Source organism: Lissotriton helveticus, chromosome 7 (assembly GCF_964261635.1).
Source record: "Lissotriton helveticus chromosome 7, aLisHel1.1, whole genome shotgun sequence".
In the NCBI taxonomy this organism is placed as follows: Eukaryota; Metazoa; Chordata; class Amphibia; order Caudata; family Salamandridae; genus Lissotriton; species Lissotriton helveticus.
In genome coordinates this window covers 1,127,780,246-1,127,807,662 of record NC_136068.1, presented here as the reverse complement: position 1 = coordinate 1,127,807,662, position 27,417 = coordinate 1,127,780,246, and the positions used below count along the sequence as shown (strand labels likewise).

The 27,417-nt window shown below is 43.9% G+C and overlaps 1 protein-coding gene across 4 annotated transcripts in view; it reads right to left on the bottom strand.

Annotated features, from left to right (window-relative positions):
* Positions 1-241: 241 nt before the first annotated feature.
* Positions 242-27,417, bottom strand: part of LOC144770051 (uncharacterized) — a 151,507-nt gene continuing 124,331 nt past the window's right edge. For 3 of the 4 annotated variants that reach the window (XM_078654278.1, XM_078654281.1, XM_078654279.1), the window contains one exon: positions 242-1,785. In XM_078654278.1, coding sequence (XP_078510404.1) covers positions 1,415-1,785 — 371 coding nt within the window. In that variant the 3' untranslated portion in view covers positions 242-1,414. The remainder of the gene's footprint in view (positions 1,786-27,417) is intronic. The other variant, XM_078654280.1, reaches the window with a different exon arrangement.

Here is a 27,417-nt window from a genome sequence, read left to right as displayed (position 1 = left end):
ACTGAAAAACAACCTCTTTCCAAAACCCTCTACATAAAGAACGTTATCTGGTTATTCGATTTTCTTCTTCTTCTATGACAGCGAGAACTTCCATTCACTACGGTGACCAAGAGCACAAATGCTGATACTGATACATAATTCGAAGGAGCATCTGCCTGTCAATTAAAATAACTGTAGTGTAACATAGCACCGATGTATGTGATGAGCAGTAAAATAAATCCAAAGTATCTCACCAGCAAAAAAAAATCTAACTTTTTATTTGGCAATAAAGTGTCAACAATTTCTCAGTAGTTGGCACGTTGAATTTCATTTAACATTATACATGCAACTAAACTACATTCATATTTCTATGAACAGTGCTGATCCGTCTTGGGCACATTTTCACTTTAAACTGTGTACTATAAATTCAGGATTTGAGATGAAGTCTGTTTCTTCATTTAGCACGATTCGTTTCTGGGTGAAACAGATGCAAGTATTCACAATTTCAATCTAACTGCTTAGGAAAAGTTAAGGGACAGATATGTGAAACAGGGGAAGGAGTGGGATGCACGAGGGACAGATGTAGAATGTAGTGATGGGGCTGTCCAGGTACTGGACGTGGGATCCACTACAGGAAAATGTTTATTTAAGATTAGGCGAATGCAAGATACAGGTTAAGTGTTATAAAGATAAATAGTGTAGAAATGAGACAAACAAGGGCAGAAGTTGGGCAGGTGTTGAACTCAGTTGACTGGATCATGGAAAAAGTAGGGGGCACCAAAAAATAAAAGACGAATCTAAAGCACCCTCAGATCATGCCAGGCTAGCTTAATATTTATCATACATATACACCCTCTCCAGACCGGGACCCTCATTTCTGCCTCCCCACAGTTGGTCACGATGTAAAGTGCAAAAAGACCTTAAAGTATATTTGGGATTGATATGTCAAACACAGTTATTCAAGTATCATATTATGTCCATTTCCATTTTTATATACGTAACATTGTAAGTAACGATATGCTAGACCATGCTGTATTTTTAAGGAAAAACCATACGCACTAGATAGCATGGCAATAATAATCACAACCACCCCTATAAGACAGTGCGAGGGCTTCAACAACTGGCAGCAGAGGTGTGGGTGGTTCCAGAACTCAAAACAGTAGCAACAATGAACAATGTCTATTGCTGTCTACTACCCCATCAGCCCAATATTTCACCCTCAAATTGTAAATTGTGGATCTGGAATAATTCTCACTTTTCACAGGCTTATAAAAGTAAAATGACAACGACTTGTGACAAATTAAGCTCCTGGAAGACAGGTCAACCTTAGTGGCGCTTTCTGTACATTAGATGTTTAAGGGATGATCCTTGCCTGACCCATGAACCACACACTATAAGACCATGCCTCAGAACATGTACCTAGCCTGCTCCCGGTCTACAAGGCTAGCCCGGTCAGCTCAGCCACTTCCTTCAAGATGCTCTTGGCTTCCTCTTGATACTGTCTGGACTTCTGCTGGACCAGACCAACTTTAAGGATATTGTCCTCCAGGTTGGCCTCCACTCGCACCTGGTCCAGGTAGGCCAGCTGCCTCTGCTTCAGGTTTTCAGACAGCTGGCTCTTGCTGTGAAGCACCGAGCGGATCATCTCCTGCAGCTTCGTTTCATTGGCAAGGATCAGCTTGGTGGCCCTGCTGAGCTTCTCCACTTGCACTTGTGCCTGCTCCAGGTTCTCGGGCACGTCCTCATCATTTTTCACATGGAGTGAAAAATTGTAACCCTTCATCTGCAGTTGTACATCATAGTCACCTGTAAGACAAAAGTGCATACACTCATCTCGTGCTTGGCGGACATCCCAACAGCAGTCTAAACATTTGTCTTCAGTAAACGATCCCCTTGGGACTGGAAAGCCACTAATCGTGAATGACTGTCAAACGTAGTATGAGAACAAAGTGCACTTATAAATCAAAATCTATCTAGTTTTTTCATTAATTACTTCTGCTATTCATTTGTGTTGCAACTGAGGCTCTGAAACAGAAGCCAACAGCCAAGCGAGGACCTAACCACTTGTTTAAATATATAATCCTTCGACTTTGCAGCCGTTCACTACAATCCATCAAGTTTCGTTGGGAAGAAAGTTGCCCTAAGTGTATTTAAATGTGTTCTAATGGCATTGCCTCATCGGTCGTGTGCTACTCTGAGAGCAGCAAGTTTATTTTCATTCATATGCATTTGGTTTCGAGAGCTATGTTTTTTGGCCCCCTTTGTGTTTCGCTGCTCTGCGTTTCCACAGTAGGAAGATTTACAGTTAGCCTAAGGGTTTGGATTGGCTGCCGACTGAAACCTTAATGCGATGATGGCGGGATGGGCCTGAAATAAAAGGGGGAAAATGTGACAGGGAAATCAGATGGTGATAGGTTTGCTATCCTTGCGGTCTTCACACCACAAACAAGGCATTAGCACAGGGAGCAAACCAAAGAGGGCTTTTCATGAGCACACAAATCCTTAGTGTTTTGGACAAACTCTATGCAATAACACCATGCAGGACTATGCAAAAACACCATACAGGACTTTCCATTTCCACCTCTCCTACGGCCCTGCCCTATTAGCTGCAAGAAAGTGTGTTTCTAGGGTCAGGAACAAGGAATTACTCTACGTGTCCAATGAGTGCAGCATGCGATTATTGGATGTTTCGAAAAAACTTGCTATTCAAAACATGCATAACTGTTCTCTTAGCAGGAACATAAGGACTTTCATCAAGCTAAGTATTCACATGTGAAGCAAAAACTAAACAAGCATTGGCAAATCCTATAGGTTTGGAGTTGGCTGCCAGCTTTTTCCCTTTGTTAATGTATGTTTTATTATGGTTTTTGAAAAACTTTATTCTTGTTGAAGGTGTTAGGACTCCGCAAAATATAAAAAGAAAAATATTGGCTAAAAGCTAAACTATAATATTTGTTTTAAATGCATATACCAATATAGTAATCCCTGGCACTGAAGGGGACTCCTTTGAGTGTAATGTGCTCCATGCAAAAGTGCAGAATGCCGTCACAGCGCAATGAAGTTAGCCAATAACTTAAGTGGGATGGTCGACTGCCATATAGTGAATGGTTTAGTGGGAGAAAGAAAGCTTTGTATGGTGCAATAACAGAACAATGGCTTCTGAGGGCTGGCTGTAAGCAGTCCAGATTACAGCTGCCCACTCTAGTCTTCAGACAGTGGTAAGCCAACTGCATCCCGCTTAATTAATATTCATTAAGCAAGTTTTTTCAGCAATCAACTGCAAATATTCAATTTAAGAAACAACTTATGAGTGCATAAGTAGGATCGCTCATAACACAATGGGCGAGATGGAGGTATGAACAACACACCCTTCACGATCACTAATCAAATATCAGAAACAAGTGAAGTGGCTGAAGATATAAGGCCAATTTGGTCTAAATCATAGGTATTCTGAATTGGATCCCAAAGAAAATACTATCAAGAGTTGTCAATTAAGTTGGAAGAGGAGGCCTCTCACAATCTTTGTGGCATGCTTCATCATTGGCGACCGCATCCCACCCTGGTGATCATACTACCAGGGTGGACTCACCCTCAATTGAGAGGGAGCACTTAGACAAATCTAATTTAGACAAAACTAACTGAAAAGGAAGGAATCCAGATCATCTAAAAATACTTGAAGGTAAATCTAGGATAATACCTTTATTAGTGGGTACCTCCGGTATGTCTAAAAATGATACAAGAATGGGGAACGGACATAATGGCCCTACCGTCCATCATAAGCCAAAATGTTTCTGCTCTAATGTTTTGCAAATACTGGTCAGGGGCATTCTTCAGGGCCAGTAGGGAACCCTATCACAAAAAATCATGCTAATTCAGTGAGTATAAAAGAAATAGGTGTCAGTGTGTGTCCTACCCTGACAACCCAGGATTTGCTTCCCAAACTTTAGGAATGGAGAGCTTCGTGGTCTGGGTGGAGATGGTATCCTCTGAAGTCACACATTCGTCAAGAGGCATACCATGTGGAACAACTAGGAGTGCATTTAGGTGTGTCTGGGTGCACAACAGGCGAGTGTGAAGTTCTTTATGTGTGAGCTGAGGCAATGTCTTTGAAGTGCAAATTGGGCTGTGCTCAACTCTGCCCCCAATCCTGCTTGCACGGGCCCTCCTGCCCACAACCAGTCCCCCGATTGTGTGGCTGTGTAGGAGGAATTCACAAAGGCCAACTACCAACTACATTGTCGTGTGACCCAGGAAACAGGCTAAAGGCACCAAATAGTTAGGACAAAAACAGACCAACTTTCTAAAAGTGATTTATTCAGAAGTGTGACTTTAACATTTAAGAGGATTTTAAATTACAATTCCTTACATACCAAACACGATATTGCTACCTGTTCCTAAACAAAGGTTATCACTTAATAAATGTAATAATAAATCTCAATGTTATCCTATTGGAGAGGTAGGCATCACAGTAGTGAGATAGAAATGTGTGAGTTATTCACTACCAGGACATGTAAATCTTGAAAGTACATGTCCAACATTTCAAATACAATGCACCCTGCCATGTGGGCTGTTTAGGACCTACCTAGGGGTGACATATATGTAATAAAAAGGGAGTTTTCGGTCTGTAAAGGGGTTTATTCAGCCAAATCAAATTGGCAGTTTAATGCTGCAGACAGGCTGCATTGGCAGGCCTGGGACATGTTTTAAAGGGCTACTTAAGTGTGCGGCATAATAAGTGCTGCAGACCCACTTTTTATTGACGAGCCCTGGGTACATGGTATACCATTTTGCTAGGGGCTTATACGTAAATTAAATATGACAAACAGGTGTAAGCCAATTTTACCATATGTTAGGGAGCGAGCACAAGTGCTTTAGTCCTGGTTAGCTGTGGTAAAGTGCACAGAGTCCTAAGACAGACAAAAACAAACTAAGCAACAGAGGAGAGGAGAAAGCAAAACGTTTGTGGGAAGTCTACCCTAAGGTTGACAAATCTAACACTTAGCCTCTCAAAGATAACTTGGCTTGCAATGTTTCATCTTGGTCTATTAATGCACTTGCCTGACTATGTACTTGATTTCAGGTGGGTGGCCAATATTTGTTCCCTAGTTGCTCCCTAGATGTAGTACAGCCTTCCTTCCTTATTTCTCTTAAAACCTGTTTTGTGCAATCATGCTGACTCTCCGGTCTTTCTTAAATTTCTGGTGTTGATGAGTGCTCCTTGCCTAGAACAAATGCTCCCTGTTTTACTGCACCATAAGTAACAATAGGTGTTGGGACTTCTCCAAATATGGGTTCTTACTTATCAAAGAGGAGTTCACAAAAAATTCCAATACTTCAGAGTGTCTCATGGAAACCAAAAGCAATACTTCTATGCAGCGGTAAAACATGTATGCAACTTTTAGAAAACTGAGTGCTATTCCCTCTGAATTTTTACAGGATGGATGGCCATAGGGTTTGTCAGCGGATCTATGATCTCCTTTCAGTGCCCTTCTGCCAAAAGCCTGCCCATCCTGCCATGGTTGTTTGTGCTCTCTAAGGCCAATCCAGCCTTAGAACCTGCTGATTTATCCTAGATGCAACTTTTTAGGTCGAAATGTAACCAGAATAATACTTTACAATCTTCAAATCACGTATGACTGCTCTTACAGCTTTTTACATTTTATGACTATTTAAACAATCTCTGATGTAGCTTTCTAATTTACCGCTTCACTGTGGCAGACATTTCGCCACGATGCAGAAAAAAATGTTTTCTTTTATAAGAGAATAGTGGCTGTTCATGCGTGATTCCAGTGGAAATAATCAAAGGCCAATGTCTTTTGATAATAGCAGAGATTTGATTGCTGCGCGTTCCAAATGTGGTTACATATCGAACGCGCTTAATCTGTTTCTTGAGCATATGACCCTGCCAGGTATATACCAGGAAAAACTATTTCTTAGAAAAAGAAGTCCCTGCTGATAAAGTGCCTTATGAACCAGACATAGCACGTTGAAAGTAATCCTCTTCCTAACTGGAAGCCAGTGTCATTTCTTGATTTCTCCATAACCTGACTGGTACTCGGGGTTTTTACAGAGCACACGGACTGCCACATTCTGCAAGGTCTGTAATTTATTCAGGACATGCTGATTTGCATGCAAGTATAGCCCGTTGCAGTAATCAATCTGTGACAAGACCAGAGAGGTATTCACTGTCTTCTGTAGATGAGCCAGGATAAATGGCAGAATTTTCTTAACCATTTTTAAAGTAGCAAAGACAGTGGAAGTGACCACGTTTACCTGGTTAGCATAAGATAGTTTAGCTTTAGAAACAGCTCCCAGGTTATTTGCTGACTTAACCGGGGATGGAGGTAAACCGAGTTCTGACGATCATCAGCAAGGGGACCAAAACGATGGCTGAGCCCCAAACAACAACACCTCGGTCTTACTGGCATTGAGTTTGAGGTGTTTTATGGCCATCTAATGGCTGACTGCTTTCATGCAGTTTCAAAAATTACCAGCAACTGTTTGGTCATCTGATGCAAACGACATGACAATTTGCGTGTCGTCGCCAAATGTCATTATTGTGAAACTAAAGGAGCGGATCAGATCAGCAAGAGGTATAACATATATAATAGAAAGAGTTGGACTAAGTGGGGATCACTGAGGGGCCCTCAGGGAAGAGAAAATGTAAGAGAAATAAAATTGTCCAAAGTTACTGGTTGCTCCCATCCTGTAAGGAAGGAGTTCAGCAAATTCCACGCTGACCAAGTCACCCTAATCCTGCCCAGACGATCCATCAGCAGCCCATGACTCACAATATCAAGGGCCACTGACAGATTAACAGGACCAGGGCGGTCCTGCCTCTAGAATAAAGGGGCATCCTGATCTCCTCCATCGCCTTGATGAGGGCCGTCTCTGTTCTATACCTCACCAGGAAACCAAATTGGGTGGGGTGCAAAAAGTTGTTAGTCAGGACATAATCCACCAGTTGTTTATTGAGGGCCTTCTCGATAATCTTGGACGGTAAAGGGAGGCAGGAAATGGGTCGATAGCTACCTGTATTACGTAGGCCAAGTGAAGTTTTTTTTATTAATGGTCGCACTGACACTGTTTTTCAAACAGAAAGAAAAATTCCTGAGTGGCACATCAGGTAAAAATATCAGCCAATACTGGGCCACGAACTTCAGCTGCGAAAGAGGCTACTCTCAGTGGACAAGAGTCTCTTGGTGAAACTGATTTAGAAGATGTAATCCTTTCCATGAATTCCTCCACAGGAGGGATAAATTGACATGGCAAAGACCCCAGATCAACTCGCAGGGGGGGGTGGGGTTCTCAACTGAGGGGAATGAGGAAATGCATGTGTAGAAATTATTATAAACTTCCTTGACTTTCCGGTGAAAAGTGTTCAACAGAGAGTAATAAAAGGATTGGCTATATTCTATCGGCATGGAGGAGGTATCGGTAGTGAACTGTTTATTGTCACAAACAGCTCCTTGGAAGAATTTCCTGCTGCTTCAATTTTATTAGTAAAATATATTGACTTTGCCTTACGAATCGCTGTCTTATATCAAGCCAAACAGCTCTTATATCTAGCCTTCTCAGAGTCACATTAGCGGACTCTCCAATACCTTCCTGGTCTTCTACAGGCCTTTAGATTGTCAAAGAACCAGGGGCCCATGGATGTTCTCGCTTGATCCTGGTCTTCTTTGCAGGCGCCCGAGTGGTATTGGTCAAAACTGGCCAGTTGGAATACTGTCCTACTGAGGACTCAACATCCTCAGAAAGTACCCGCATCATGTCCGTTAATAGCTGGGAAAGGGCCGGCCTTTGGATTTTGTGCCCTGTCTGTGATGATGTCCAAAAGCCATAGTCAACACCATAGTTTCGATTTCTGCGCATTATTCCACCCAAAACTCTTTCTGTGCTGATTACTTCATTTTGGTCATGTCACCTAATGCCCTATATATCACTGTTTTACGTACGTTCCCCAGATTCACCAGCACATCATGCACCACATGGTTACAGGAGGCTCAGTTTCTTGAACTCCATGTGTATGCATATATCATCTCTAACATTGCACTGAATAATAAAAATTGTCCCACGTATATTGAGTGGGACTGGTTAAGATTCTCAAATATATGAAATTTACCCTCTTCAATCAAGTCACCAAACTGCATGACCTTTGCAGCATCCCAAACCCGCACATCTATTTTACTAGCTGGATTATGAAACACCGGCAGAGACGATAGAGCCAAATCAGGAGTGAAAGGCACTGTAATTTAAATCCTCAATGTCATTACATCTATACAATATCTCACAGACAAAATTAATCTGTTGTATTTGATATTTTTGTGAATGGGATCTGGCAGACACATCAGTGGATCTACTCCCTCACCTTCGAACATCCCATATCCTAAGCTCTCATCTGTAGAATCTGGCAGCCATCTAACCACCAACTGTAACTGCACGGCCAGATGATAAAGTTGCATATCTGGATCCTTTCTCCAACCTCTGTGGTAGGGAGCTGTAGCTTTCTCAGGGAACACTTACAGCCGTGACCAACCCCCCTGACCCCCTATCAAATCTGTCAGCAAACTATTAGTTCTCCCAAACAGGTTCCTGGACAGTCTCAGCAGGGTCACAGTAAAAGAGTCCAATAGCCTTAGAAGGACAATCCGTTTGGACAAAACTATTCTGCCTAAGGCTGAGATAGGAAGTCACTTTCAGATTTTGAAGGACCCTTTAATTGTAGCAAGTGACCTTATTATGTTATTTGCTATTATGTCTTCTTCAGTGTGGTATATTCGGACTCCTAGATATTTAATTGTGTTGCTCTCCCAGTGGACAGAAAGCACCAGCTCGCCCCCTATAAAAGATCCTTCCTGCTGCCACACAAGTCTTAGCAAAGTTCAACCTCACTCCCAACACTATTCTAAACTATTTCAGTGCAATCAACACCTGGTCCATGTCCTCATTTCCTTTGGCAGATACAGTAAGACAAACCGATATGATGTACGCCTCTCGGCCTCTACTTATCCCCCAACTCTCAACCCTCTGTCTATATCTTGTTGCCAACCATTCCATGATCAAATCGAACAGGAACAGGGAGAGTAAAAACACCTTCTGCTTCCCCTTCTCAATCAAACAGGACACCAAGACCAACGTGCCAGTTTTAGCTCCTGCAGGCATTTGGTTGAGTGTACAGGAGACAAATGCATGTATGCATCCCATTGCAAAACTCCATTTTCTCCAGAACTGTAAATATGTATTTCCAAATTAGGGTTTTGTAGGCTTTCCACAGATCTATTGACATTGCTGCTGGATATTGACACTCTAAAGACATTCCTACATGGCATGGTGAAGGCTTCTAATATTCAAGGCGACACATATATTAGTTATAAAAACCTATCTCAGGATGAGAATGTTCCAAATCCAGAGCGTCATTCTTTCAGCTATAACCTTATCCAATATTTTGTATTCAAGATTAAGTATCAATAGGCGCCATTATGCTTTGGTCTGTAATAAATCCTGACCGAACTTGGGGATTATCACTATAATCACTTCCCTTGTAGTCTGTGACAATGTCCCACCAATACATGCTGCTTCGTGCATTTGCTGCCGTTTGGAAGCCAGAATCAATGCATATGGTGAATATTACTCTATTGGGATAACAACCCCACCTGGGTCCTTTCCTGAAGCCAGTCATCTGATTGCGATTATAGTCTCCCTCACACTCAGTGAAGCTTCCAACCATGGTAGCAAACAGCTTGTTTTATCTCCCTTAGCATGCTGTCTGAGGGTCATTTCTCTGTAATCTAATGTACATAGACTATGTATCAGTTCACAGTGTTTCTTCACCGTAAGGGTTTCTCAATTCTGGACTCCCCCAACCACCTCTCTATCCATGCTGGTTATCTTTTTCTCAAGAGTCGTGATATTCTCAGTGCTACTTTATTCCCATAAGTGGCTGTAATGCATACACCCTGTATATATGCAATGAAGCAGCCACGGCCCGTGGAGGGAGTTACGGTGGGGCAGGGAGGCGGGGAGGGTAGTGGTGGGGGGGAGGGTGCTAAAAACCGACATATGGATAATTGCAGGTAAGTAAACAATTTAATTAATAAAACAAATTTGGTAGCGCGCCTTGCATCGCAAAATGCGATGCAGTACGCGCTACAAAATTCGTTTTATTAATTAAATAAATACCTATGGTACCCCACTGTATTTGCATGCACAAAGCGGCAGGCACCGCGCGGTGCCTGCCGCTTTGTGCATGCAAATGCACTGCATGCAGTTTTAACATTGCGGCGGGCGCTGCTTCAAGCAGCACCCGACGCAATGTTAAAAATACAGGATGTGACCGCCAGGGTGGCGGTCACATCCCAATTTGCACGGGTTTACCTCCGCTGCCCCTGCGGACGGTCCCTCCACCTCTGGAGTGGCGGACGGACGCAGGTCCGTCCGCCATCCTAATAGGGCCCTAAATGTCAGGACGGGGCTATGCCAGTACTGCGCATTTTAAAGTTCTCTAACCTAGCCGTCTTAGACTGCTGATTTAGCGAAAGCACAGGCCTCCAGGTCTCTTAGGAGCACTGAGAGCGCCAGCTCTATCCAATCTTGGTACTGCACTCATGCTGTGAGAGCAGCGCCAGGTTTGGATAGTGCAGTTTCCTGTGTCTGGAGCTTCCAGAAGACACTCGAGGGAGGAGAACGTTGCGCTGCAAGTTAGGAAGGTAAGCCTATTTTTGTTTGTGCCCCCGCCTCACCATCTGCGATACAAGCCAGCCGCCACTGCAATGTACTGTAACAATACAACAAAGATCATCCTAAATACCATCACTATCGTTTTTTTATTGACAAAGGTACATTATTTACCTCTCTCTGGTGTCTTCTTCTGAGGCTAAACGTACAACACAGGGAAGATGACAAATTATAAGAGGCTGTCTGGCAGCAGGGTTATTTGGCCAAATAATAAGTACATCACTCGCACAAAGTAGACTCTTGTGTTTTTCTCTCCTTGGACAGACTGCTAGTTGGGGAGCACTGTTCTCCAAATGTACATTGGCTTCCTATTTTCTTTCTCTCTATTTTTTTTAAGTCGTCTTATATTTGTACACTGGCCAAAATCAACCCTGGCGCCGTGCCGGACTTTCCTTGGTTTAGAGTATTAACAAGGCATGGCTGCCAAGGTCTAAGCTTGACATGAGTAGGTGGGTGGAGAGGGAACTTAGTGTTTTCAGACATATGGATGAAACTACAACGCACAAAGTTGGGCATCTCCCTGGAGTGTATGTGGCGGGGGAGGTAGGGGCACGCTAATATATGTGGGCCAACTTTGCGAAGAATGGAGGCTCTTCCATCAACTTAATGCAAAATGAAATCACAGCAATTCAGCTTTGTTCGAATGTTTACTTTATATGATGAAAAATTCCTAGCATAGACATACTTTCGACTATTACTATACATGTTTGTAAGTTCAGGTATAAAACACCTATTTTGTTTGCTCGTTGCAGTCTTTTGGACCTGCCTGGGAAATGAGCTGATATTTATGGAACATTGATAAACGTTTTCGAGTCTACTTTGGGACTTACAATTCTGCTGCCTGGTGCAGATTGGGAAGTTTGTGAAACCAGCCGTGGTACATTTTGAATTTGAAAACTTGTTTTAAAAAACCTTCGTTAAAAGAAACCTAGAATTATTATGGCACCGGCTATGGGTTCAGGGTTGAGTATGATTAGTTTTTTTTTTCCCAGTCTCTGCAAAATGTTTTCAAAAGTTTACATGCATCCAATATGTATGAAGGCAATTAATGTGGTGAATGATGCTAGAAGTGTTTCCATGGTAGACAGCGCTATACTAACAAAAACATTATTATGTAAAACACACGACTAAACTTGCTCGACATTTTCGACTTTAGAACATGTTTACAATATAGAACGCCAGTAACACATTCAGCGGGGGAGGGGAGGGGGGGAGCGAAATACCGAGTGCGATTTCAGACTGGTGCCGAGATGGACACAGCCATGGCATATTCGGAGACTCTATGTGCAGTTGTGGGATGGGCAGCACGTACAGAGCCGGTATGTTTACAGCGGGATAGAGGCCCGTTGCCAGGAGTATTCCAGAAGCATCGGCAGCGGCCTCTGCGCGCTTTGCTCGCACTCTTCTGCCCCCAGCCAACAAAAACTGCACGTCTGTCACTGGCTGCTGCTGCCCCGCCACGAGCTGGGCGGGAAGCCCAGTCACTGGTGACAGACGCGCAGTAAGCGCTGATGGACATGTTGTCTGTCCGTACCCACCGGTCCACATGTCTGTTATCAAGTCCACTTTCCTTCCTTCTGATTCGTCTAGTGCCCTGCCCCCCGCTGTCAGCGCGTTCCTGCGCAGCTCAATCACAAGATCTCTTGAGCAATCGCGATGATTTGGAATCTGCCAACAGGGAACTGAACCTTTAATTAATTCGCCTTAACCCTGTGCTTCCATGGCCAAAATGTGAAATATTTTGTTTTTGTAGATTGAGATTGCTATTTCCCATAAACTCCAGCATAGTCATGCAGAGTGAGGCAGTGCATTGGACAGGTTCCCTTGATTAGTCAGACTCCAGTATGGCTAAACCAGGATAAGGCCAATCTCACAGCGACATCCGGAAGGAACCATTGCAGCCCCGGACTGGGAACCCAAAGAAGCCCTGGCAAGTGTGATCAGACCAGCCCCGTACAGTGCGTATAGAGCGAACACGCACAGCAAGCAAGCCTGGCCACCACAAAGTGGGCTGGGGGTGTGGGGGGTGTTCTCTCCCAAAGAACATTTTGGGGAAAATTTACAAAAATGGTGCATTCTACAACATATTTTCATTATATATTGATTTGTATTAGCTTTTACAGCACAGTAAATGATGATCATACAGTGCACCAGGAGACAACAATCTGGTCGGGGCACTTCAATGATGCCCTCACTATCACCCTCCAACAGTGCCCCTCATCTTTCCATATCCCCTCTCAGATATATTTCATTTGTTTTACAGCACCTCTCATACCAGTGTGGGGAGTTGGAGTACTTTACATCGAGCACACATACATAGACAATTAGTCATACATGTGTAAATCAGAGTTGGGAAAATGTTACATAAGACAAAAAGGAAACAAGGTGTAGGGTTTGCAACCCATCCATACTGGTAGGCATGTTTAAGAGTGCTTGGTCACGAGAAGCACCAACTGAAGATTTAAAATGTAACACAGTAGATGGATTTACTAATAAGAATGCAGTTCTACCCAAACAAACCCATTTTAGCAACATTAGGATAATGAAAAACTGGTGGAAAACACATAACTTCTGAACAAGTATCATGCAATTGGCATGCAGCTCATACATGGCCGTTCATAGCTCACTGTGCTAGATTTATTACGATTGTAAGTGAAGAATTGCAAGTAACTTAAGGATCTCTGTTACAAAAGTAGTAACCCACTGAGCTATGCACATTGAATACAGTTCTGTGATGTGTATGGTATACAATCTTTGCAGAAGGCATATTGACCCTCTGAGCTACACTAGATGAGTCAAAACTACGGACAAAACTCCGATCTCTCTCCAGCAGGAAGATAAACCGACAGAGTTATCAATCTTGGCACTTTTATTGTTGCCTAGAAACTGTTGGGTATGCAAGGAACACTGCAGTGAGAATAAGAAGTGAGTCATTATGCTGGACATCGATGCTGATTATGTTACTGGGGCGTGATTGCAATACTGCTGCAAAACTGGCCCCCAGTAACAAAACCAGCCTCCCACACCTCTGGTCTCTTGGGGAAACACCAATGACTTAAACGGCCAGTCCCGCCTTTAGCACATGGCAAGAACCATTTTGTGGGCTTGACTGAGATGAGCTGGACCAGTTTTGTGAGTCATTCAGAGGTAACACATGGCGCAGACCGCCAACACCTCTTCTTTTGCAACATCTCCTTGGGAAAGAAGAACATGCAGATTATAGCCATTAAGTGTAGGAAGGCATTATGTCGAAAATAGTATGTAGGAATGATGTCTTTTTTAAACAATCACGTTCAAAGCAAATTGGTATGTGTTGGCCGTAGCATTTTGGCTTTGCCAATGCTTGTTTCGTCATGATTTTTGCAAACCTTTATTGTTGGGGAAGGTGCAGGGCCCTCATCAATCTAAAAACTGTGCTTAAAATCAAAAATATACATTTTGGACTCAAAAAGCACACATTGCTGGTATGTCAAATCAGGTACTACTTTGTGGATGTGCTCCTTGTGAAAGAGCTGAATGATGTCACTCACAGAAAAGTTAGCCATTGACTACAGAGGGCAGAACTACTGTCCATGATGTATGCTGCAGTGCGTAGAAAAAAAATTGACTGACAAAATAACAGACCAACGAATCTAGATAGCTGGGTGAAAGCAATGTTAAGTAAGTATATTGTACATATATATTTACCAAAATGACAATGTGTTTGTAATCAAGTTCACGCCGGACTTAAACACTGCAGCTGGCAACGGCATTGAGAGGGAGGGAGCAGCAGGGGTGAAGTCATAGACTGGATTATGGACTGAGAACAGTAACAGGTGGGCACAGTGAGTGCTGAAGTAGGCTTTTACTTCATTGCATAATACCACTGCAACCATCATCTGAAGGCGGCAAAGCAAAAAGGTCTTGCCCATGTGAGATGTATTAGCTTTGTTAATGTTTTTTAGTCATGTTGTACACCTCTGCGGTTGTTGTGCAGCACGGCTGAAAGTAAAAAATGTTTTTTTAAAAAGCACTCTGATGCTGGTCAATATGGCAAAAAATACCTCGACAATGCCAACCGAACCTGCACAGGTGAGCTCTATTCTGTGTCAATGCTTTTTCACTAGGAACAGTGCTATCCACAACCAGGTTCCTATTCTGTTGAGTTCGTTATGCTGTTGCTGTCAACACAAGCAGTGGTGTAGCACCCTTGTCCATAAAGTACGAATAATTAGGTTTTCACTGATTAAACTATCCCAGATAGACAGTGCATCGCCTACCCCCCTAATTTCTCAATGCTTTTTTTGCCATATTGTACAACAGCACGGCGATTGCAGAGCATGGTTGGAAAAAAAACCACTATGACGCAGCCAGTGTTGTCAGTGGCATAGCACTTTCTTTTTTTTGCTTTCAGTCATGCTGTTCAGCATCCACGCTGCTGTACAACATGGCTAAAAAAAGAAATAAGACAATACATCTCGCATGGGCGAGCCCTATTGACTTTACCAATAGTTATTTAAGTTTACAAAAGATGTTGCAAGTGACAGTGTCACAGGCGAGACCTAAAAAGTCTTATTTCATAGGTTTAAATCCCCGAGTCCTTCAAGTAGAGGAACAATTCTGAAAGCAGCCTTGCTTAACAAATCAGCAGGGCTCTCTGATCCTGGAAGATTGTCTTCTTTCCTGAGTTTAGTAAAAAACACCCGCCTCACTGTAATCACCCAATGAAGATCGTAGTTTTATACATTACAGCAACAGTGTCCAAAACGTATACTGAAGGCCGGATGCGAGACAGCATTGCACGAGAAACAGTGACTATGTAAATGAGTGGTGCTTTGAATCGTATGTATCTTATCTTGTATGTAGTAGATGGTTCTATGCTGTGCGCGCTTCCCCTCCTACAGAGGACTTGGGGTTATTTCCAAGTCCCTGCCATACTTTGAGGGTGCCGACCTGCAGGCCACTAAGTGCAACTCAATAAACACGTTGCAGTGCTGGCACTTTGGAACCACCTTCATACAAACGAATCCATCATGGCTATGCTTCGTCATAACACGGGTCCCAAACTAATGCAATTGTGCTCCAGTTTCAGAGGAAATACTTAAACTTCATACACCCTTGTCAGAAGTTGGCCCCCTGACGCCAACAAAAGTTCCAGACTTTAAATATTTAGCATAATAGAAGCGAAACACATGGAAGGCCTGATTTAAAAACACCTCCCAAGACCATGCCTCCCACATGAGAAGTGTCCGCTCCAGACCAGCGCTGCTAAGGTGAGATCCAGACAGGCCACATGTATCCAGCCCATCCCCAGAGGAAGTGGGAGAGCTGCCGACCAACCACCAGTGCACCCGAACCGACCTCCAAGCAGAGATAAAAAGGCAAAGTGCAAACACGACTCTCCAACCAGAGAAGTGTAAACACAACTTTTCATACATGTGCGACAGCATAGGTAGGCAGGTTTGCAAAACAAATGGCTACAAAATGACACCCAACCAACAAAAAAAAATCACCAAAAAGTCATAGCACTTTTTTTTATTTATTTCAACCATGCTGCACAGCAGCCATGCTTCTCTACAACATGGTAGGCGAGGCTTACTGCGTTTGCCAAAGCACAGGAAAAAAACTAAAAGTGCTATTCGGCGGCCAGCGCCAGCCACGTCATAAATAAAAGGGAAGGGGCAAATTTTCAATGTCTGGCGCATCTCTGCAAATCAGCAGGGATTCGCCAGAATAGATGCGTCACGCAATCCCCCCTTGCAACACCACGGATGCGTCACATTTACAATGCTTCAGAAAAGGGGGTGGTGATGAACAGAGTGCCTGAATTAAGCAGACCACTCTTACCCAGTCCAAAGATCAGGGCTTGATCCATCACCGTTTTTTAGCTCACTGCACCATCCCAGCTCAGAACTTGGCTATATGCAAATTAGTCTGTTCCTGTCCCAGTGCATGATGGGAACAGGGCAAACCAAACTACCAAGCCAATTCTTGTACTGGGAAGGAAACAAGCTTCCGGGGACCGGTTTCTGCCATTTCAGGCGTCGTCGGCCCGGCTTGCTTGAATCCTGATGGTGCAATGAGCAAGGGACTCACATCTGAGTATACCCTTCCACGCTTATGGTGGACAAAATGATTCAGAAAAGGGGGTGGTGATGAACAGAGTGCCTGAATTAAGCAGACCACTCTTACCCAGTCCAAAGATCAGGGCTTGATCCATCACCGTTTTTTAGCTCACTGCACCATCCCAGCTTAGAACTTGGCTATATGCAAATTAGTCTGTTCCTGTCCCAGTGCATGATGGGAACAGGGCAAACCAAACTACCAAGCCAATTCTTGTACTGGGAAGGAAACAAGCTTCCGGGGACCGGTTTCTGCCATTTCAGGCGTCGTCGGCCCGGCTTGCTTGAATCCTGATGGTGCAATGAGCAAGGGACTCACATTTGAGTATACCCTTCCACGCTTATGGTGGACAAAATGATTCAGAAAAGGGGGTGGTGATGAACAGAGTGCCTGAATTAAGCAGACCACTCTTACCCAGTCCAAAGATCAGGGCTTGATCCATCACCGTTTTTTAGCTCACTGCACCATCCCAGCTCAGAACTTGGCTATATGCAAATTAGTCTGTTCCTGTCCCAGTGCATGATGGGAACAGGGCAAACCAAACTACCAAGCCAATTCTTGTACTGGGAAGGAAACAAGCTTCCGGGGACCGGTTTCTGTCATTTCAGGCATCGTCGGCCCGGCTTGCTTGAATCCTGATGGTGCAATGAGCAAGGGACTCACATCTGAGTATACCCTTCCACGCTTATGGTGGACAAAATGATTCAGAAAAGGGGGTGGTGATGAACAGAGTGCCTGAATTAAGCAGACCACTCTTACCCAGTCCAAAGATCAGGGCTTGATCCATCACCGTTTTTTAGCTCACTGCACCATCCCAGCTCAGAACTTGGCTATATGCAAATTAGTCTGTTCCTGTCCCAGTGCTTGATGGGAACAGGGCAAACCAAACTACCAAGCCAATTCTTGTACTGGGAAGGAAACAAGCTTCCGGGGACCGGTTTCTGCCATTTCAGGCGTCGTCGGCCCGGCTTGCTTGAATCCTGATGGTGCAATGAGCAAGGGACTCACATCTGAGTATACCCTTCCACGCTTATGGTGGACAAAATGATTCAGAAAAGGGGGTGGTGATGAACAGAGTGCCTGAATTAAGCAGACCACTCTTACCCAGTCCAAAGATCAGGGCTTGATCCATCACCGTTTTTTAGCTCACTGCACCATCCCAGCTCAGAACTTGGCTATATGCAAATTAGTCTGTTCCTGTCCCAGTGCATGATGGGAACAGGGCAAACCAAACTACCAAGCCAATTCTTGTACTGGGAAGGAAACAAGCTTCCGGGGACCGGTTTCTGCCATTTCAGGCGTCGTCGGCCCGGCTTGCTTGAATCCTGATGGTGCAATGAGCAAGGGACTCACATCTGAGTATACCCTTCCACGCTTATGGTGGACAAAAATGATTCAGAAAAGGGGGTGGTGATGAACAGAGTGCCTGAATTAAGCAGACCACTCTTACCCAGTCCAAAGATCAGGGCTTGATCCATCACCGTTTTTTAGCTCACTGCACCATCCCAGCTCAGAACTTGGCTATATGCAATTTAGTCTGTTCCTGTCCCAGTGCATGATGGGAACAGGGCAAACCAAACTACCAAGCCAATTCTTGTACTGGGAAGGAAACAAGCTTCCGGGGACCGGTTTCTGCCATTTCAGGCGTCGTCGGGGCACCATGGTGCAAGGAGGGGCAGATGCGTGACGCATCTTGTGGCGTAAGAGCGGCGCATTGCTGGAGTTGCGTCACAAGCGCAACGCAACTCCAGCAATACACAGGGGCCGCCCATACTTAACGTGGTGTGTCACTCATTACACCTGCTTCAAGCAGGCACAAGGGTTTGACATAGCGGCGTCGTAAAACAGACTCAGTGAAATCTTGTAGATTTCACTGCATCAGTTTTACAGGACTTTCCTGCCAGGGAATGCCCACCCTGCGCCGGAACGCCCTCACGAAACCTGACGCAGGTTTCATGTGGCGCAGTGCTTTACAACGTGACGCATCTGCCTAGATGCATCACGTTGTAAATAAATTGCAACGTGGCACATGATTTATGCTGCTGCTGCGTCACAAAAGTGACACAACGGCGGCGCAAATGTGTAGCAAGGGGCTTGTAAATCTGCCCTGCGGCCATTGAAGGAAGTCAGGTAGAGCTGGGACACAGACAGGCACAGTTCAGGCGAGTATTTCACAACCTCAGTGGCCTGTTGGAGTCACTGGCATGTCTTGATATCCGCAAGCTTCCTGAGAACCCAGCAGGGTCTGCCTCTCTCTACTCTAGCTCCGCTCTTAAACTTAAAACCTCAAACTCTACTCGCAGCTGCAGTGTGTGGTGGAATTTCAAAATGGCCCATATCACCAAAGGGTTCGGGGAAGACACGGTGGGGCACACTGAAAGGAACACACAATAATGCGTGCACCAACAGCGTTTAGGAACGATACATACGACTTGGAAGACGCATTTCGAAGCCCAGCTTGCACTGCCCGAAGCAAATGCCATAAAAGAAAATTGTCTGGTTTATTAATAAAGAAGTAAGGCGTGATGATTAAGTCACTCCCAGGTTAGTAGTCAGCCACAATTCCCAGCTGCCGCTGCGCCTCCTATTCTCTCAGACTCATATTAAAAGTGGAGCCCTGGCAGGGCGCTCGTCGTCCTCGGAGCTCCGAATTTATGAAGTGCGCCTTTGACTTGGTTACTGAAAAGAGATTAGGGGCCTGAAGTGTCCTAAAAATTTGCAGTCGAGGGAGGATGTTTGCTGATTTGAACGAGGGGCTCATGATTTGGCGAATGTATTAGAGACTTAAGGGTCTTTACCCCTCATATATGTGTCAGCAGGGCTCAGGCAGTGCACTTTTTCCTTCCTTCTGGGACACTAGATACGGGCTTAAAGGGATGCCGTCGAAATGAAACAGATCCCAAAATAACATGCTGTTTAAACCATCATGTTAAAACGTCTCGTGATGTCACTCGTTTAGCAGGCGCTGCAGTTACTAGCAGTAATGGCTGTGTATGGTTTTTAAGTAGGACGGGCAAGGAAAAATAACAAGCATTGGCAAAGCCAACATGTCTCACCTTTGCAAGAGGTATTAGGCTTTCAAATGTGTTTAAGCCATGTTGTACACCAGCATTGCTAAACGTTAATGGCATAGAGACGAGTGGTATGGAATGACGTTGAGTGAAGTACAGTGTTGAAAAGTGGAGTAGAGTGGAGAAGAGTGGCGTAGAGTGGAATGTCGTGGAGTAGAGCTTCATGGGATAGAGTGGAGTGTCGCGGATTAGAATATCATAGAGAGAAGGGTCATAGAGTGGAAGGTCATACAGTGGAGAGGTTTAGAGTGGAGGGTCAAAGAGGGAAGCAGGGTAAAGTGGCGTTACAGGGAGTGGCATTGAGTGAAATGGCATAAAGTTAAGAGGAGGGAAATAAAGTGGAGTAGAGTGTCGAAGAGTGGACAGTCGTAGCAAAGAGTGGAGTGTCGTGGAGTAGAATACAGTGTCATGGAATAGAGTGGAGGGTGGTGAAATAGAGAGGAGTGTCGTGAAGCAGAGTGGAGTGTCGTAAAGTGGAGTGCCGTTGAGTGGAGTGTTGGGGATTCAGTGGAGCAGCTCAGAGTGGAGTAAAGGGAAGTAGCGTAGAGTGGAGTAAAATGGTATGGAGTACAATGGTGTAGATGGGCATAGAGTAGAGTGGCGTAGAGTGGAGTGGCATGGCGCAGAGTGTTCTAGAGTGGGACTGGCATAGAGAGGATTGTTCTGAAGTGGAATACAGTGTTGTAGAGTAGAGTGGAGCAGAGTAGAAAGTAGTACAGAGTCATGGAGTGAGCATCTTGGAGTGGAGTGTTGTAGAGTGGAGTGACATGGCGTCGAGTGTCCTAGAGTGGCATGTCGTACAGTGGCAAAGCGTGGAGTGTCGTAAATTGGAGTAGAGTGTTATGGGTGGAGTGGGGTACAGTAGAATGGAGTACAGAGTCATAGAGTGGAGTATCCTGGAGTGGAGTTTTGTAGGCTGGAGTGGCGTAGAGTGGAGTGGCACATAGTGGAGTAGTGGAGAGTGAGGCAGAGAGGTGTGGAGTGGAGTGGTGAAGAATGGAGTGTCACAGAGTGGAGTGTCATAGAGTGAAATAGAGTAGAGTGGCACATAATAGTGTATTGTGGAATGTCGTGGATTGGCATAGGGTAGAGTAATGTAGGGTAGCATAGAGTGGCATAGAGTAGAAGAGAATAGAGTGGCATAACATACAGTAGAGTGGCATAGAGTGAAGTAGAGTGGCATAGTATAGAGTGGTGTGGCATGGGATAGAGTGGAGTAGAGAGGAGTACAATAAAGTGCTTTATTTGTGCATTCCTTCTTCTGATATATTCTTATATGTTTGCACATTTCATTTACAAACATTTACATTTTGTTGTGTGCTAGAAAAAAGCCTTTTGTTTACACTCCCAGATTGTCAAATATATCAAGCCAAAGAAAGAAAAGTAAACACAAAGAGGCCCCTGAAGACAGAGCTTGACATTCTACCTCTGTCTTTGAATGCACAGCACTTGAGACAATATAAGAACACAGTTTAAAGGCCTGTTTACAGAAAAGAAGCACTCATGGAAGAATACAGTAAACAGACTATGGTCCACAAAAGGACAAAGGCACATAAAGCCAAAACATAGAAAGCAAGCAAGTGTGAGTTACAAACCACAAAGACAATGGCAAGCATTACATTAATTAGTTAGCTTTCTGAATGTCCCCAAGAAGTATTTAGCAATAAGACAGCTGAGCAGTCTGGTAGGATTTGACCTAAAAAGAACAGCTTGAACAGCGTTGAAGGGATTCTTGGTTTAGTGGAGAAAGAGAGAGAAGAGAGAGAGATGGAGAGAGATTGAAAGAGAGAGTGTGTTTGTGTGTGTGTGTGTGTGTGTGTGAGTGTGTGTGTGTGCGTGTGGTTGTTCATTAGCTTAGGCGAAAACAGTGATAATGCAGTAGAAGTAGCATGGGCTGTGGAGGTATGAGAGGCAAGAGTGTGGAAGTTCTTTCATGTTGGATGTTTATTCTGTTCAGATTATAGGACTAATCATATTAACCATAATGAAAAGAATAAAGAAGCATTGGCATTGGGAAAGCCAAAAGGTCTGGTTTACCAGTCAGTATTTTGTCTTTGTCAATGCTTGCATTGTTTTGTCAAGGATTTTGAGAAAAAAAATATTTTTGGGAGATTGCTGGGCAATGGCTACAAGCAAAATGATGTTTTGATCTAAAAAAACAAGTATTTTATAGTAGTCCCTGGCACCGAAAGGAAATACTTTGTGTTAGAGTGTGCTGTTTGTGGAAGAGCAGAATGATGTCACTCAAAGTGTGGTATCTAATGGCTGGCTGTAGTGGGTTATCCCTACAGTTATATGATGTAGACTGCATAATAAAAATGTGAAAGGAACAACAGACCAATGGATGTAGATCACCTGAAAGTACCTAAAAGTGTTTATGTGTGTGTGTGTGTGTGTGTGCATATGTGTGTGTGTTTGAGTTGTTATCATTGATGTCATAAATTATGTCATAGAGCATGTCATGAGTGCTGTAATATGTGAGGTTATAAGAGCAGTGCATGGCGGGGACACGAGTTATAGTTAGCTCTGCTAAATTTGCCTAACTATAACTTTACTTTAACCTTTGTATTTTTCTGGGAATTTCTATGTTTTTTGTTAAACAAAAAGAGATCTTTTTATCACACCTAACTATAAGATTACATTTATCTTTTTTTTTCAGTGAATATATGTATATATACCCAACACAAATTGGGGCTATTAGTTGATGGATTGATACCCTTCTCAAGCAGGGCCAGGACCCAAGTCTTACCTGTGTTTAACTTCAGACAGTTGAAGTCCATCCACTGGGCAGGCTCTGACAAACAGGCCCTTGGGGCAGCCCCACGGGCAGAATTTGGAAACAGAGTAATGATCAACTGAGTGTCATAAGCATATGATAAAATATTGAAGCCGTGACTTTCAATAACATCAGCACGGGGGAGAAAATAAAAGCTAAATAAGGTGGGGCTCAGAGAAGAGCCCTGGGGCACCCCGTGCCAGCGGGACCACCTTTGATCAAAAAGGTTTTTGAAAAACATGGAAGGAACGGCCCTGCAAAAAAGATGCCAAACATTTTAAGGCCCTGTGGCCCACCCCGTAACTCCACAGCCGCTCCAATAGGTGGCTGTGAGATACGGTATCAAAAGCCGCGCTCAAGTCTACCAGCAGGGATGCTGCACTGTTCCCTCTGCCACAACTCGGCGCGGAGAGTCGGATACGAGAATCAGAGCAGAGTCTGTGCTGTACTGTGGGCAAAAGCGCAACTGAGTTCTTTGCAAAGGGTTTCTTTCCTCAATGATCCCTGCAATCGGGAAACAACCTTTACAATGTAGTCATTACATCGCACTACATTTACAACAAAGTCATTACATCGCAACATCCTTTACAATGCATGTCACTACAACGCAGTCATAACATTGCATATGACACTACAACGCATGACACTACAATGCATGTCACTACAACACAGGCATTACATTTCATGTCATTACAACTCATACCATTAGAATGCATAGCATCCCTACACTATCCAACACTTACCCTAATTTTGCAAGCCCTGGAGTTAGAATAGTAATTTTTACCCCTACACTATCCAACATTTACCCTACTGTTGCACCCTCTGGAGTTAGAATAGTAATTTTTACCCCTACACTATCCAACCCTTACCCTACTGTTGCACCCCCCCAGAGTTAGAATAGTAATTTTTACCCCTACACTATCCACTAAATGCAATGTAATGGTATGCATTGTAAAGCTATAATGCGATGTATCGGAATGCATTGTAAATGTAGTTTTAAAAAAATTTGTTGAGTGGCATGCAATGTAAATGTATGCATTGTAAAGGATGTTGTGATGTAAAAACTGCGTTGTAAAGGCATGCGTTGTAAATGTATGCATTGTAACGTCATACATTCCCTGCAATATGATGATTAATATAAAGCTGCTTAATATAAAAGATGCTTCAAAGTGCACAAACAGAAGGTGATTCCAAACTTTGTGGTGAGGGCTTCACTCCTAGATTAATGCCTCGCAAGTGCCTCATCACTTGATTGATGCAATGTGTCAAATAAGCAATAGAACTGATGAGTGACTTAAATTGCTATGTACCGTACGGAAATATCGTGCCAGCGTCATTATTAAACTATGAAAACTTGAGCTAAAAATTTTTTCAATGTGCAAAATTAAACAGAATAGCCTCACACTTTATTCTTAAATTGAGACATAATGATTGAATTTTGCTCCCCTTAAGTCATTATGCTCCATCGTCTAGAACATTCTTTGTTCACCCAGATGTATAAATGATCTGTTAGATGTTCAACATTTGATTCCATGCCTTTTAGACTCCCCATTTGACTCTTGTTTCGATTATTGTTTTGTGTACTGGTTATTATTCCTGTATATGATTATTGTATGTACTCCCCTTATCTCTCTATGCTCCATGCCATAGCCCATTCCTATTCGTGCACTCAGGTTATATTGAGCTGTTATGTTTGTACTAGTTGATTCAATGCCCATTAGATTCCCCATGTTAGACTAATGTTCTGATTCGTTACCTTTGCCTCAAATTGTAAAGCGCTCTGATATCCTTCGGGATCAAGTTCGCGCTATATAAAACTTTATAAAAAAAAATAAACCACAAAATAACCTATGTTTAACCCTATGGCAGCTTGGCACTGAGCATTTAGGCATGAGTTAGATGCAAGGTAAAAAGAATTTATGCAGCAGTTCAAATATTAATGAAGTGAAAACACAACACAAGAAAAATCCAACACAAATTTAGAAAACGTTAAATTAAATAAATAAAACAAGACCACAATGACAGTAGAACTGGATCTATGCAGTTTTAAAGATTGAGGTGAAAATAGCACATAGAAGCGCAAAGCACCATTTGCAGATATCGGGTCATGTGAGACTGGGAGAGAGTCACAAGATCAGGCCGGCCACAATCGAAAGTGGGTTGGATACAGTAACCAGGACCTGTGCCAAGAGTTCTGTTTGCAGTGGAACCGGCCGCAAAGAGCAGGGAGAGCATCACAGGTGTCTGTCGAAGTAGAGTGAACAGCTGGATGGTTTTTGGGAACAGTCGTTGCTGTAGTGCGAAGATACTATCAGCGTTGCGGACGTTCGGGCTAGAGCTTCGCATTAACAGTCACTGTAGTGGTCGAGGCTGGAACATGAGGAGTGGGTTCACCGGAACTTCGTGGTGGCAGGTGTAGGCTGCATAAACTTGGCAAAAATGGGCCCATTCACAAAGAGCCCAAAAACTTCAGAGGAGCTCAACTGAGCCACACCATTGGTCCAGGACCTGAGAGGCACCACTTGGGAGTCAGGAACTCACTGCAGCAGATTCAGCTGTACGTCCAGGCAGAAGGTCAGCTAGGCAGTTGGACAGAGCCTCTGGAGCTTGTTATATCCCTGTAGCTCAGAGCAGGAGGCCAGCTGATTGACCCTTGGAGTCACCTCAGCCCGGGTTGATGGGTGCAGGTCTAGTGTTCCTTCTCAGTAAGTAGGGTGGCACGCAGCAGAACAGCAGAGTAGCAGAGCAGCAGAGTTGCAGTCCTTTTGACAGCAAAGCAGTACAGTAGTCGTTCTTCTGTAGTATCCACAGGTCCAGGAGTGTACTGAAGAATTGGTGGCTGAGGTCCAATATTAATAACTTCTGCTTTCTTTGAAGTGGGGGAAGCTGCACAAATTTTGCCTTTTAAATGCACATGTTTCCTGCCTCCCCTGGTTTCAGAATAACTACAGGGGGTATGCAATCCTTTGTGTGAAGGCAGAACACAGCCTACAAAGGTGTAAGTGGGGCTGTGCTTAACGCCACCCTCCCATCCTCTTAGTGATAGCCCATTTAAGCACACCTAAGCTCTCTATTGTGTGTGGCTGTCTAGGAGGTTTACATAAAGTGCAACTGTCAACTACACCCAGTCATGTGACCCAGGGACAGGCTGAAGACACTAAATGGCAAGGTAGGGAAATGCTGACATCCTAAAAGTGCCATTTTCAAATTGTAGTAAAAAACTCTGACTTCTCCACAAAGAAGCATTTTTCATTACAATTGCAAAGACATTAACCATGGTCTGTTTATCTGTTCCTATTTGAAACTTAAAGCTTATTAAATGTAATATGATAACACCAATGTAATGCCATGGGAGAATTAGGCCTAGCAGTAGTGAAAAATGAATGTAAGAGTTTTTCTTTGCACCCTGCCCTTTGGTCAGTTTAAGGCAGAGGTCTTCAAACTTTAGGATGCTGAGACCCCCCTGTCAACACTTTCAGGCGTAAGGACCCCCTCCTTACAAAAATGTGTAAACCTGTAGGCAGGGCTACTAGAATTATGAGGCAGGTAAGGACCAAATTACGCGACAGGCTTGACCAAATTGTGTGGGAAGAAAATGTAAATAATGTTATGTGATACCGCGTATTTTGGGATAGCATTGCTTCATTATTTTTACACACAGTAACATTGAGAAACGATTTCATCCTATCAGTACCAGTTTATAACCAAAATACAGCAATTAACATCAGAAAGATGTCTATTTAACCTTTGTGATGGGCCTTCTACTCCGCAGGAATACGTGCTGCCACATTAGAAGCTCACCTGGCCCTGGCCGGGACCAGCAGGGGTCCCTTAAAACCCTGGCGGTCTTATGCAGAGTTAAGCAGTTTACCTATGCCGCTTTCCTCTCACCCCCTCTCCTCTCCTAATCCCAAATCCCTCTCTCGCTTTGCAAGCCATTTTTATCACCCCTTTTTACAACTTCTGAGCTCTCCCCATTCAAACTCTCACTTCACCTTTAACCACCTTCTGTCATTCTGTCTTTTCACTGCCCTCATCTTTAACAGTCTCTAGCATTTATCTCATGGCCTCTCTGGCCCCGTCACCTCCCCTGCCCCTCAGCACTTCTCATTCACCTCAAGTCTCTCCATTCAAATTTTTGTCTATTTGTATCTTACACCTGTTCAGCTCCCCATTCATCTTCCACACCTTTGTTCGTCCACACCTTCTTGAACCAACGCCCCTCTCCCCTGTTACCTCAGCACCAGTGCCTAATTTGAGCAGATGGTTTCCGGTGCTCGGCACTGGCACCTAATTGTGCACACTGGCACTATGAGAGTCTGCCACATGATGGCTCTTTCTAATTTGTGTAATTTAGAGATGAGCAGTACAGAAGTTTATTCATTCAATATACAATAAAAATGATGAACTCCTGACACCCATGCCATTCTTATAGCTTTGGAGGCTTGAAATAGTCTGAACAGTCACACTTGTACAAGTGTTATGTTTCATAGTTCCATAGGTATTGTCATTGGCCGCCCAGGCAAGGCAATAGGTGGGTGGTTAAAGTTGCAGTGGCCTACTGGTGAGGGTCCTGACACATGTTTTATTACAAATTAACCACTGCTCAGCACCCACCCCAGTACTCCCTCTCTTCCCCTCTCACTGCTGTCCCGCACCCAGTCCTATGATAAGGGTTCCCAGCTCATTATTGTGATGTCCCAGATGGTACAAAAATAAGGAGTCACCTAAAGCTGTATTTTCAGCACTTAT